General features: G+C 37.3%; 1 protein-coding gene across 1 annotated transcript; it reads left to right on the forward strand.

Annotated features, from left to right (window-relative positions):
• Positions 1-4133: 4133 nt before the first annotated feature.
• On the forward strand, positions 4134-10395 carry UTP23 (UTP23 small subunit processome component). Its single transcript, XM_057737170.1, has 3 exons — positions 4134-4417; positions 7454-7628; positions 8581-10395. The coding sequence occupies exons 1-3, from the start codon at positions 4230-4232 to the stop codon at positions 8965-8967; spliced, it is 750 nt and encodes a 249-aa protein (XP_057593153.1). The 5' UTR covers positions 4134-4229; the 3' UTR covers positions 8968-10395.
• The last annotated feature ends 1365 nt before the right edge of the window (positions 10396-11760 follow it).

An 11760-nucleotide genomic window follows, 5' to 3' on the forward strand; every position in this document is an offset into this window, starting at 1 on the left:
ACATCCCACTGATATTCTCAGTTCAAATCAAATTGTTTATATATTCAAAAGAAACAAATGTCAAGAGAGCTTCTATAGCATGTGAAAAGGATTTAGTTTATGTTACTTTGAGAAAGTATTTTACCTTTCACAGAAAACTTATAAAATAAGATTTTGAACCTGTTCAGAGAAAGGGTAATTGTACTGGTAAACAGTAACCAACATCAAAGTTTCATCAAAGACATTTGCCAATATAAAATTCTCTAACTCTGGCAAGTAGTTTTAACAGACTTTATCAATTAGGATTGGGTTTGGCTGCATATAAAAAAGACAATGTATCAATATAGGTTCCTTCTTGGTTGAAAAAAATGTACCATTCTGGTGAGTGATGTTGATAATGGGAGAGGCTATGCATGTGTGGAGACAGGGGCTACATGGGGAATCTCTGTATCTTCCTTTCAATTTTGCTGTAAACCTAATACCACTCTAAAAAATTAGTCTCAAAAATGAAAAAAAAAGAATAATAGTTTTAAACTATGTTTATTTTTCTTCTCATGTAAAACAAGCCCAGAGGCAGAAAGTCTAGATTTGGAAAGGTAGTTTCATAGTCACCAATAGCCCAGACTCCTTCTCTTATCTACGCTACTAGCCTAGCACATGGCCTCCATCCTCAAGGTTACCTCTTGGTCTAAAATAGGCTGCTAGAGTTCATCACAACCAAATTCCAGGGAGTGGTTAGAAAGGCAATGGAAAAAAACAAAAGTGCCCATCACCAAATTAAGTCAACTTCATTTAAGCAGATTTCCCAGAAGTCCCTTGTATAACTTATATATCCTTGGCTACTGTACTTAACTGCACAGCAGACTGGGAAATGGATTCTCTTTTCTAGGCACACTACTGTTCAGAATAAAATTAGGATCCTATTACTAAAGAGAAGAGAAGAGATACTGAGTGTCAGTTTACAGTCTGTGTCATATTCATTCTGTTAAATGTGGTGATTTTGTGAGAAATTTCATGCAGCCATTAAAAATAATGAATAAGAACTATATCAATTCACTGGGAGTATGTGTGGAGAGGATTTCCACAAGGACTATTGGGTGAGAAAAGCAAAATGTACAGAAGTGATAAAATAGTATTCTATTTTTGAGTAGTATAGAGTGACAAAAGCTCTCCATGTGTATATACATGTATGTAAATGAGTATATGAATATGAAAAAATTACAGAAGGGTACACAGGAGATTAACATGTGTTATTTGGGCAAGAAAGAGAAGAATTAATCTCCTGTGTTGTTCCATTGCTCCTCTTGTTATAGCAGGCATGTGTTATTTTTGTAATTTGAAAACCATAAAAATGTTTTTTAAAAATGTGGTAGCCTCCAGAAGCAACCTTCATAAAACCTTCCCTTATATATACAAATTCACAGTAAAACAAGTCCCAGATGGTGTTTACCCTAGGGGATCTTAGTGAAGGACTAATAGGCCCACAATACAAACCAGTTTACCTAAGTTGTTTTAAATTATTTATTTAGGGAAATTATTTATTTAAAGAATATGTTAGCTGGATAACGTTAGGGAGAACACTGTATTCCTTTGGAGCTAATGGATGTTAACAAATGTTTGCAAATATTTAACTATGAATATAAGGCAGAATAATATCACAATAGATATATTTGCTGAATTATTTGGTATACTAGCGTTTATGAAATTAAACAAAATAAACTTTATGAATTGTATTTAATATTTACCTATTTAATTCCACTTAGGACATGAATCTTTCATGAAAAGTCTTGTTTGGGAATTAGTCATACCTTGCAAGAATAAATCATTTTCATGTCAACGTGGCTTCATCAAAATTTCATGAAGAAAGAACTTCAAAATCATGTACAACATCATATTATAAATTATATTTGATCCAGATGTAATAAAGAATATGAAGAGTATGAAAAAGTAAAGAAAAATAAGTTAATCCCCTACCTCAACTGAGTGTCTATTTGGCCTGAAAAATATCCAGTGTACTGACCTGAGGAAAAAAATAGCAGTTAGCAATGCTGAGACATTCCTGTTCCTGCACTATAAGGTCAAAAAAATGTTCAATGATTTTTAAAAATTTTAATTATATTACAGTAATTTTCAGAGTAAAATTTCAAATTTAAACTTATATCCAAATAGTTTGTTCAATAATGGCAGTATTTGGCTTCTGCCTTTGTTGCGGCCAAATATGGATTTTCCAATACTAGGTCATTTGGCATCAGGCCAAAATGTATTCAGTGGACCACCTAATGAAAATGTCCCATTGGGTAAAAGTGATGCTTTACTACAGACAGTCTTTCTGGAAAACTAAGATGCATAATAAATGACTTGGGGAGATTGTAATAAATGTCACTCCCTCTCCCTCAGTACTTATTCTGGATCAGAAATGGGCATATCAAACAAGCTGTCTAAGAGCTTTTCTGCATGCCCAGGATTATGTTTCGAGAAACACTGCTGTAACAGAAAATTTTGTTTTAAACTTGATAATCACCAGTATGCACTGTCTTCTTATTTGTCAAATAAGGATCAGTTGTGCAGATAGCACTGTCACATACATGGAGCTTGAAAAAAAATGCTACAGTTTAGTACGTTTTAAAAAAAAACAAAAAACAAAAAAACTGCAGCACGACTCATATCCCTAGTCCTGACCACATTTTTCTTAGTAGTGAAACGTGGCCAATGGGATGGAGCTGGTAGATAAATCTGTTAGCCTGTTTTTAAAAACTGTTTTAACTGTTTTGCAAGGCTGGGATAGTATATTTTCTCTGTCTGTGATGGGATTATAGTAGGAGTGGTGTGTTGGCACACAGGGATAAAGAGCGTGCTCATATTGGAAGGTCATGAGCGATTATACCCAAGAACCATGAACCCAATCCTATAATCATGGCTTCCAATTCCTAAAATTATTTTCAGTTAAATGAAAGCAGTCATCTAAGTGATGTGCTGCAAATCAAGACAGGGCTAACATTACAGAAGATTTTAGTTCCAATTTCATAAACCTATATCTTCAAATAAAACCCCAAATGCAAATAATACATCTTGATCACTTTGTAAGTTATTTTTCTGCGTTGGTTCTTGCTTTCAATCTTTAGCCAAAACTAGATCTGGGACAGATTCCAGGCCAGAAGAAAAGATGCAAAATTCCATACTCCCCATTCTTTGATTATTTTGCCTAGAACTGAAGTGGACATGTGGCAGTTAGCCACTGGGGAACTCAAAATTCTCCGATTCACATTCTTCGTTAATCAAGTTGACCCAGTAATTTCTAAACTTTTGGTCAGCTTTGTACCTCCCTGTTAGTAACCCAGTATGTCGTCTTCCTACCTCAGAGACTATAGACATAAAAAGAGTTCTTAAAAGTCATCTACTCCTGCCAACCTATTTGATAGGGAGGAAGCTGAACCCAGCTTTCCTGGAGAGTTGCTGAAGGTCAAACGGCTTGGGTTAGGGGCAGAATTAGGACTCTAGCTTAGGGACACTGACTCTTGGAAAACGAAGCTCTTGATTAAGTCCTCCCCAAACTCTCCTTGTGAGTGATTTAGGATGGTCTCCAGGAGAAGAGGAAATGCAGAACGGTGGGACATTCTGCCCTGACATTTGGCTTTTAAGTGAGGGTGGGCCTGTGGCGGGGATGTGTACGGGGGGCGGGGGGGGGGGGGGGATGTGCGAGAACATTTTAACTTCAGGCAGGAGACCTGAGTTCCAGTGATAGTTCTGACACTAAAGAACCACGTACCCTTAGTAAACGTGCTTAACTTCTTTATAAGAAGGCAACCACTACAAAACTGTCCAATCATATTCGCCCAATATACTTTGGTCCCTTTCTTCCCTCATTTGTGAATTATTAACATTCAAGGGAAAAATATAAGGTAAATCACTTAGAACAGTGTCGTGCCAGGTAACGCACAAGAGACAACGTTTACTTTTTCCTACCCCGGCCCATGACTGCGCAGGTGCGCCGGTAATCGCGCACCTAGTCATCTTCCCGCTTAGGCGCAAGCTCCGCCCCCGAGGGCGTGCCCCTTAAAGCGCGGGCACCGGGTAAAGCGCGCTCTCGTCTCGGCGTGATGTAAACCTGGCCCGCAGATGGGGGCGTTTGCTTCCGGGGCTAAGGGGGCCTTCATTTCCGGGATAAGCCCGTTTTGCCGGTAGTGGGTAGTGCAGGGGGTGCGTTCGCTGCTGCTTGCTGGTCCGGTGGCCTCGCTCCGGGAAAGCCAGGCATGAAGATCACGAGGCAGAAACACGCCAAAAAGCATCTTGGCTTCTTCCGCAACAATTTCGGGGTCCGCGAGCCGTACCAGATCCTGCTGGACGGCACCTTCTGTCAGGCGGCACTGCGGGGCCGCATCCAGCTGCGGGAGCAGCTGCCCCGCTACCTCATGGGGGAGACTCAGCTCTGCACCACCAGGTGGGCCTGGCCTCCGGGTGGAGACGCGGGGGCCCCGCGGGTGCGGTAGAGGCGAGGCCGCTGCTCGCAGGCATCCATTGCGGGCCCTCGAGGGGCAAAGCGCCGCGCCCGCGAGGAGCTGACAGTGCGGCGGGGCCGCTAAGGAGGATGGGCGAGTATCCACCACGTAGGCAGACGGTATAATACCCGGCGAGTGTTCATCTTAGTCGTGCTTTGCATTCCGACCTGGTTGCGAATATTGGGCCCAGACCTACCAGCTTTGTGATTTCGGGCAAGTTATTTAATCTCTCTGAGCCTTGGATTACTCATCTGTTAAAAAGGCTCGACGCTACTTATAAACTTGCTATACAGTCGGATGAGATATAGTATATGTAGAGCATTTATTGGTAGCTCAGCCCTATCCCTTCTGAGTGGCGGCTGGTTGTGTACATAGTTTTTCCCAGTTTAAGACGTTTTCAAGCTTCGCAACTGCCCCCTGATGTAACATCTCTGATTCCCAAAAAAATAAGTCGGGACTCGATGTTAAGAAGTTTGTCCAAGTTTATTCAACTGTCTTTATTGAGCACCAGCCTTATGCCAAACACTGCTCTGAGAGCCAGAGGATAACTTGGTGAACAGGATCGTCTCCCAGCGCCTATGGCCAGCAAAGTGCATAAATCAACCGCTGATTGGTGTGTTTCGATACCAAGTGTAGTTTCCCCACTTCGTTAAAGTGTGGGAACACGGAAGATGGAACCTTGGGGAGTGGTTGGAGGGAGGATGGAATCAAGGAGGGTTTCACTGAGGAGATAACTTTTGAGCTCAGTCACGGTTCAGTTCTGAGGGGAAGGACATTTTTTGAGTGAAAGAAAAGAGAAGTGACTTGTAGGGGGACCTCTTGAACAAAGGAGTGGAGTGGAGTTGTGAAATGCCAGGGAAAGACATTAGAGTACGGTGTATATTTGGGAAAAAAGCTGGGAAGAAGAAAAGTTGAGGTTGCACAATGAAGAACTACTATACAGAAACTTGGGGGTTTTTTTCCTTTGTAGAATATTTCCTTTAAAAAGTGAAAAGAGAAAATGTAAATGACCCATAATACCACACCAGTGACTTCCCACTTTTAACATATGCTGTATCATCCAGTTCTTTACACACAGGTACACATGAATGGGCTCTAACTCGGCATGTGATGTTAATGGCCTGCTTTTCTCACCTAACACTACTACATGAACAAGCTTTCTATATATATTCAGAACTTCATGTGGGTTTCATTCAAGCAGAGCCTCAAGTGGGTCATAGATACCCCCTAATTTTTGATCCCCTTCTTCAGGGCTGCCAGACAAGTCCTCAGATGATCTGTGCTCCAGAGTTGATTGCTTCTGGCTACAAGCCTTATCCATTTACCCCTGTCTGTCTAATATAATGTTTTTTATATTAATGTTTTTAATACAGTGCTGTAATATAAAAAAGATTGAGAAGTACTGCATGAAATTATATTCTGCAGCGTTTTTCCCCCTAGAGAGTTTAACTTCTGAACTTCTGGAATAGTTCATACATACACAAAAATAGAATAGTATAATGAAATGTCTGTCATCCAGCTTTTGCAGTTATCAACATGGCCATTCTTATTCATTTTTTTCCTTCATCCCCCTTAGCCTTACTGATAGTTTATTTTAAACATATTGTTCTGTCATTTCTTGGTGTATATCAAGAGATAAATGCTATCAGACATGAGAAGTATTTTCTGGAAAAGATTATTGCAGCTGTGTGAGGGGTAAGTTGGAGAAGCAAGAGAATGAAGACAGGCAAACCTGTTTTGTGGTTGTCTAGTCAAGAAATAATGGGATCCTGAACCTGAGAGAGGAAAGGCGGGAACCCAAAGGTTTTACAAGAAGACATTACAGAAGTACAGCAGGTACCAACAGCTGAGACAGGACTACCCACGGTTGGGGTAAGGGCAGGGATAGGAGTGAGGAAGCAAAGGGCAAATAGAATTTCTGGTTTCTAAACAGGGTATCTGAGAAGATAATAAATTCAAAGAGATAGCAAGCTCTGGAGAAGTTTGGAGGTGGGAAAGTAGTTTGATTTTAAACATAGTGAATTTGATGAAGAGCTGATGGCAGGGTGTCCATAGGAAATATTTAGTAAATAGTTGGCAATTTAGGCCTGAAACTCAAAATAGAGTTCAAAATGGATGACTGTAGAAAACAAAATCTCTTTTAAAAAGGAAAAAAAAGCAAAAACTAATGGGGTGATAAAGTGGATGAGGCAAGGTAGAGTCAGGCAAGGGCTGGATAGGGTTGAAGACATCTTTTGACTCAGTAGTTCTCATAATTTTTAAGTGGAGCTGAGGAAGTCCCTGAGGAGCTTAATAAAATGCTAATATTTGACTCCTCAAGAGGTTCAGGTTTGGGGATGAAAAAGGAGCTAGAAATTAATATCACTATGTCATTCTGATAGGGATAGTTTGTAGATGACACTTTGAAAAACATTGCCTTATGTTAATATGAAAATGCAAAGTGAAAGAAAGTTGTGATTGTTGTTAAACAAGCTGGTGACTTGAGAATGTTTACTTTTCTGAGCTGAAAATATTTTGAAGGTGTACCGATTTGTACTTGAAGTAGAAGCCTGTAGCACTGCGGTTGGGGCAAGGCATCTATTGTCAAACTACTTAGATTCACATTTCAACTTTACCTCTTATTAGTTGTTTAAATTTGAGCGTGTTACTTGAAATCTCTCAGAATGAGGTGTTCTAAAATAAGGATAATTTTAAAGTAAGCTGCCAACTTTGTAGGGCTGTTTTGAGATAACAGAGAATTTATGTAAGGAGCAGTTTACATGCTGCCCACCCTTCATAAGTGCTCAGTACATTTTAACCATTTATTATGTTCCTTTTACTTAGTGTATGCATTTTCTGGGTCTTTTAAGAGTGAAATGGTTACTGTATGGTTTGTAGTTTGAAAAAAAAATTGAGTATTTTCTTTTATTCTTGCTTTATACGAACAGCCAATTTGTATCTGTTATATTTGTGCGCTGCTAATAACATTTTTTTTTCAGGTGTGTGTTAAAAGAGTTGGAAACATTGGGAAAGGACTTATATGGGGCAAAGCTGATTGCACAAAAATGCCAGGTTCGAAATTGTCCCCATTTCAAGAGTGCAGTGAGTGGATCAGAATGTCTGCTTTCCATGGTTGAAGATGGAAATCCTCACCATTATTTTGTGGCGACACAGGTGATACCACTTTTAAAACCAGAGTCAATATTAATCATTTCTGTTTATACTTCATATGGAGCTATTTATCATTAGAAAAAATCAGATGAAAGTGGTTTAAGTGTTTCAACTTTTAAAATTCAGTCATTCAAGTTAATTTGTAGTCAGTAAAAGCAATTGTCATTTGAGAATTTGAAGAGAGAACCTTAAGCATAATGATTTTCTTAATTACTGAAGTTGCCTTTTTTAAAATAAAAAATTTTTGACAGAGATGTGATGATATGTTTTAGGACTCTTGAGGGAAGGTAAGTGGAGCAAAGATTTTACATTTTACATTTATACATGTCTTTTCATGTTCCTATATTTCATGCTGTTTCTCAGAAAGTTGTGTTTCATATTATTTGAGACTATGCCACCAGTATGGAGCTGTTTCAGGCTGGGAAGCAGGGGAGGAGAGACTCTCAGGGTCGATATTAATGAATAAGTTCACATACATACAGATTTCCTTAAATTTGCTTGTAGAATTATAAAATTACACAGTTAGAAACAGAGCTGAGTCTAGAATCTGAGTCAGCTAATTCCTACTTTATTTCTTCTTTCAATCTCTGTGAGCATTCTTGACCCTTTCTGAAACATATCTCAGAGTAGAAACAAGGGACATCACCGAACATATTTACCTTTGTATTAATTTTTAATTCGAGGTCCTAGAAAATTTGTGGTCTTAGAATATTGATCAATATAGAATTTATAAATCCATTTCACATTGTTGCCACTTAACTGTTTGTGCTCAGTGTTTTTCTTCCTTTCTTTATCATAAAATACACTCCCATTAGTAAGACATACTGATGTGAAAAGTAAAATCTGTCATGTCTTATTTTCAATATAGCCCTCTTTAAGTTCTTAGAAATCTATTTAAGGCATCTGATTTAATTGATATATTTGAACTAAATAATTCCATTTTTTTTTTAAATAGGATCAGAATTTGTCTATGAAAGTAAAGAAAAAGCCCGGAATTCCTCTCATGTTTATTATTCAGAACACTATTGTCCTGGACAAACCTTCTCCAAAAACAATTGCATTTGTTAAAGCAGTAGAGTTGGGTCAGCTTGTCTCAGTGCATGAGAAACAAAGTATCAAGCAACTTAAAGAGGAACAGGGTTTAGTAAAAGACCCTGAACAGAGAAGAAGAAAAAAGCGCAAGAAAATAAGTGGCCCCAATCCTCTTAGCTGTTTGAAGAAAAAGAAAAAAACACAGGATACAAACTCATCTGCCTCTGAAAAGAAAAGGAAAAGAAAAAGAATCCGAAACAGATCTACCTCAAAAGTACTTTCTGAAAAGCAGAATGCAGAAGGACAGTGAGTCCTTTGGATACTTATAAAGACATTCAAATAAGAAAATAAATTTCTTTTTGAAACTGGAAGACCTTATGGTAAAAGACTAAACTTATTTTTGTAAATGAATATTGACCCACAAGCCATACAAAATTATTTGTAAAGAAAAACCAGAGTGGACAGATTTAGGTGTGATCATGTTCAGTTTCAGTTATATGCAGATAGTTTAAAAAAATCATATAGTACCAAAACGCTTGTGACAAAAAAGAGGTAATCCTGCTTTCTCATTCACAGAGGAAACTTCCTCTTTCAACTCATGTAGTGGTTGTAGAATTTACCTTTATATTTCCAAACAATATGAATATGCTCCTACCTTTTTATCTACCCATTATTTATTGATTTCCTACTAGAAAGAGTGGAAATTTTGCTTACTTATTTTACTCTACCATTTTTCCAATATATTAATATTTCAATCTTTATACTTCCCAGATTCAGTATTTTCATTTTGATGACTATAAACTTTGCTTACTACTGAACTAAGTAGCATGCTAAGATTGAATTTATTTCTTATGTTACTTTTTTGTTAGTCCAGAAGTTAATAATGACCTCATGTTCTTCTAGCATCTGACTTGATCTTGCCATATTCTCTAGTAACTCTGGAAAGGATCTCATAATTTTCCATATAATATCAGGTCAGTTCTTACCCCGGTGATATTTCTGGAGCCATCCCTCTGTCCTTCAACGTGAAAAGGTTTTCTGCCAAGCGTGTTGCTCAGCTGTCACCCAGGCACTTCCTGTCCTTGCCCAGAGAATCTACTTTGTCGCTTCTGTAGCCTAGATTCTTCATACTAGTCTTTCTTGATTTCTTCTGCTGTGGTGGAGCATAGAGTGTGTAGGAGGTACATTTTGAGGCTCAACCAGTGTGTCTAAACTTATATTTGTTGCACTGATAATCTAGTAAGGTAAAGAATTACTTGTTGAAAAATCATTTCACTCAGGTTTTCTTGAGAACTGAATTGTTTATAAGCTCCTGGGGGGAAAAAAATCCCTTTACTTTTTTTGAGTTCCATTTTTCCAGTACGGAGGGTGATTTTCTTTTAGATGTAAATGTTAAATGGCAAAAATTCCCAAATAATACTCTTTCAGGTTGGCTTTAAATGTTACTTTAAAAATGTCTAAAGGGTGAATTCAATTAGGAATTGAATAATCAAGCTTTTCTTTTTTGGCCCCCTCCCCACTGTTTTAATCATCCTTCAGGCCAAAATTAAAATGTTTTTGCACTGTAAGTTTGAGGTAAAAAGTTGTCAGATTGCTCCTGACTTTGAGTTGCCTGTGATGTCTTCAAATAGTGCTTCTTCATCTGTATCCTTAGAATATCATGATCATGTGTGAAGTACTTCATGAATAAGTTCTAATTTATGGCTAAAATAAATAACTTTTCTTAAATACAAGAAAATTCAAGTTTATTCATATAGAAATGTCATTCTGAGGTGAATTCATAGATGCTTTTTTTTGTGGAAAGTGGAATTTTAGCTTTACACCAGGAGGACCACACAGGTTACGTTCCTGTCAAGCCAGATGAGTGTTTTCTATTGTCATTTCATGATTCTGGTTTAAATTCTTAATGGTAGGAACATTGGTTTTTTTTTAAGGGAAGCAAAGGTACTGGAAAAAAGTGAATATGGTTCTTATGAGGAGAATAACATCTGTCAATAACGACGAGAGTTAAGATTACCAAATCAAATGTAGACAGAGTGATAAAGCAAGTGAAATGTACACTGATACTCATTTCAGTATCCTCAAATGCATACATTTTAGGTATTTTTCTTTTTAACAAGGTTTATATTTATTCAGTGCTATCTGATTGCCTATTAATAGAGTCTAAACTGGAGAGCTGGAAAAATCAACTCAATTTTATAAAATAGTAATTTTTAAAATATAAAAAGTACAATGCATTATAAAACATTTAATATCTTATAACTTTGATTAGTCATATGTATATTTTCCTGATAAAAATTACTTTAAATTTAACAAAAGGATCTCATATCTGTGTACTGGTTCTTTAATGAATACTACCCTTTAACACCACTGTGAAAATTGCTAGTGCTACTTGTTTTATTTTCTCTGTACAAATTAGAGAAGGAGGTGGGAGGCCATGGGAGTATGTATATGTGATCATAATCCAGTCTATGGTTTGGAAAAAAAAAATGTTGAGAACCTCTGCTTTAAAGTGTAGCCACTTGCTTTGTTGGGGATAAAAGTGGAATACATGTGCTTTTGAGCTCTTTGAAGTTCGCCAGACTAAAAAAATAGTATTTCTGAAAACCACTGTCCTTTATGAACACTTCAAAATAAACCGTTTGCAGTTCAGTTTGGGTAGGATTCTGTATTCCCTACATTTTTAAAGCCCTACAGCCATTTCTCATCCCCACAACTGTGTAAATTAAAACTAGAAGTTATTTTAGAACAACTGAATTTCAAAAGCAAAATTGCCTGTCTTCTATTTATGCATAGAGTTAAGAGACTGTATTTTATGACTTCATCTAGGTAAGGCAAGATGACTGTGATTTGACAGGTGTATTTTTTTTTTGACAGATGTATTTTTAAAGTATGTCATTTGATTGTACTATAGCTTTTCTTAAGAATTTTTAGTTTAGGTGTAAGTGAAAAATAACTTTGTATGGCTATCTCTATATTAAAAGTCAGAAGTAATTGGGAATAAAGACAGAAGATTAGGTGTCTAGACTGAACTTAGGGACTTTCTCGTATGATCATTTTTTTTTGTTTTTTGTTTATTTTATTGGCTGTGTTGGGTCTTTTT

Source organism: Hippopotamus amphibius, chromosome 5, assembly GCF_030028045.1.
Source record: "Hippopotamus amphibius kiboko isolate mHipAmp2 chromosome 5, mHipAmp2.hap2, whole genome shotgun sequence".
Lineage (NCBI taxonomy): Eukaryota > Metazoa > Chordata > Mammalia > Artiodactyla > Hippopotamidae > Hippopotamus > Hippopotamus amphibius.

Coding starts and splice junctions, on each gene's coding strand:
- UTP23 (XM_057737170.1), top strand. CDS start 4,230: ATGAAGATCACGAGGCAGAAACACGCCAAAAAGCATCTTGGCTTCTTC. Junction 4,418..7,453: donor ACTCAGCTCTGCACCACCAG/GTGGGCCTGGCC, acceptor TTTTTTTTTCAG/GTGTGTGTTAAAAGAGTTGG. Junction 7,629..8,580: donor ATTATTTTGTGGCGACACAG/GTGATACCACTT, acceptor TTTTTTAAATAG/GATCAGAATTTGTCTATGAA.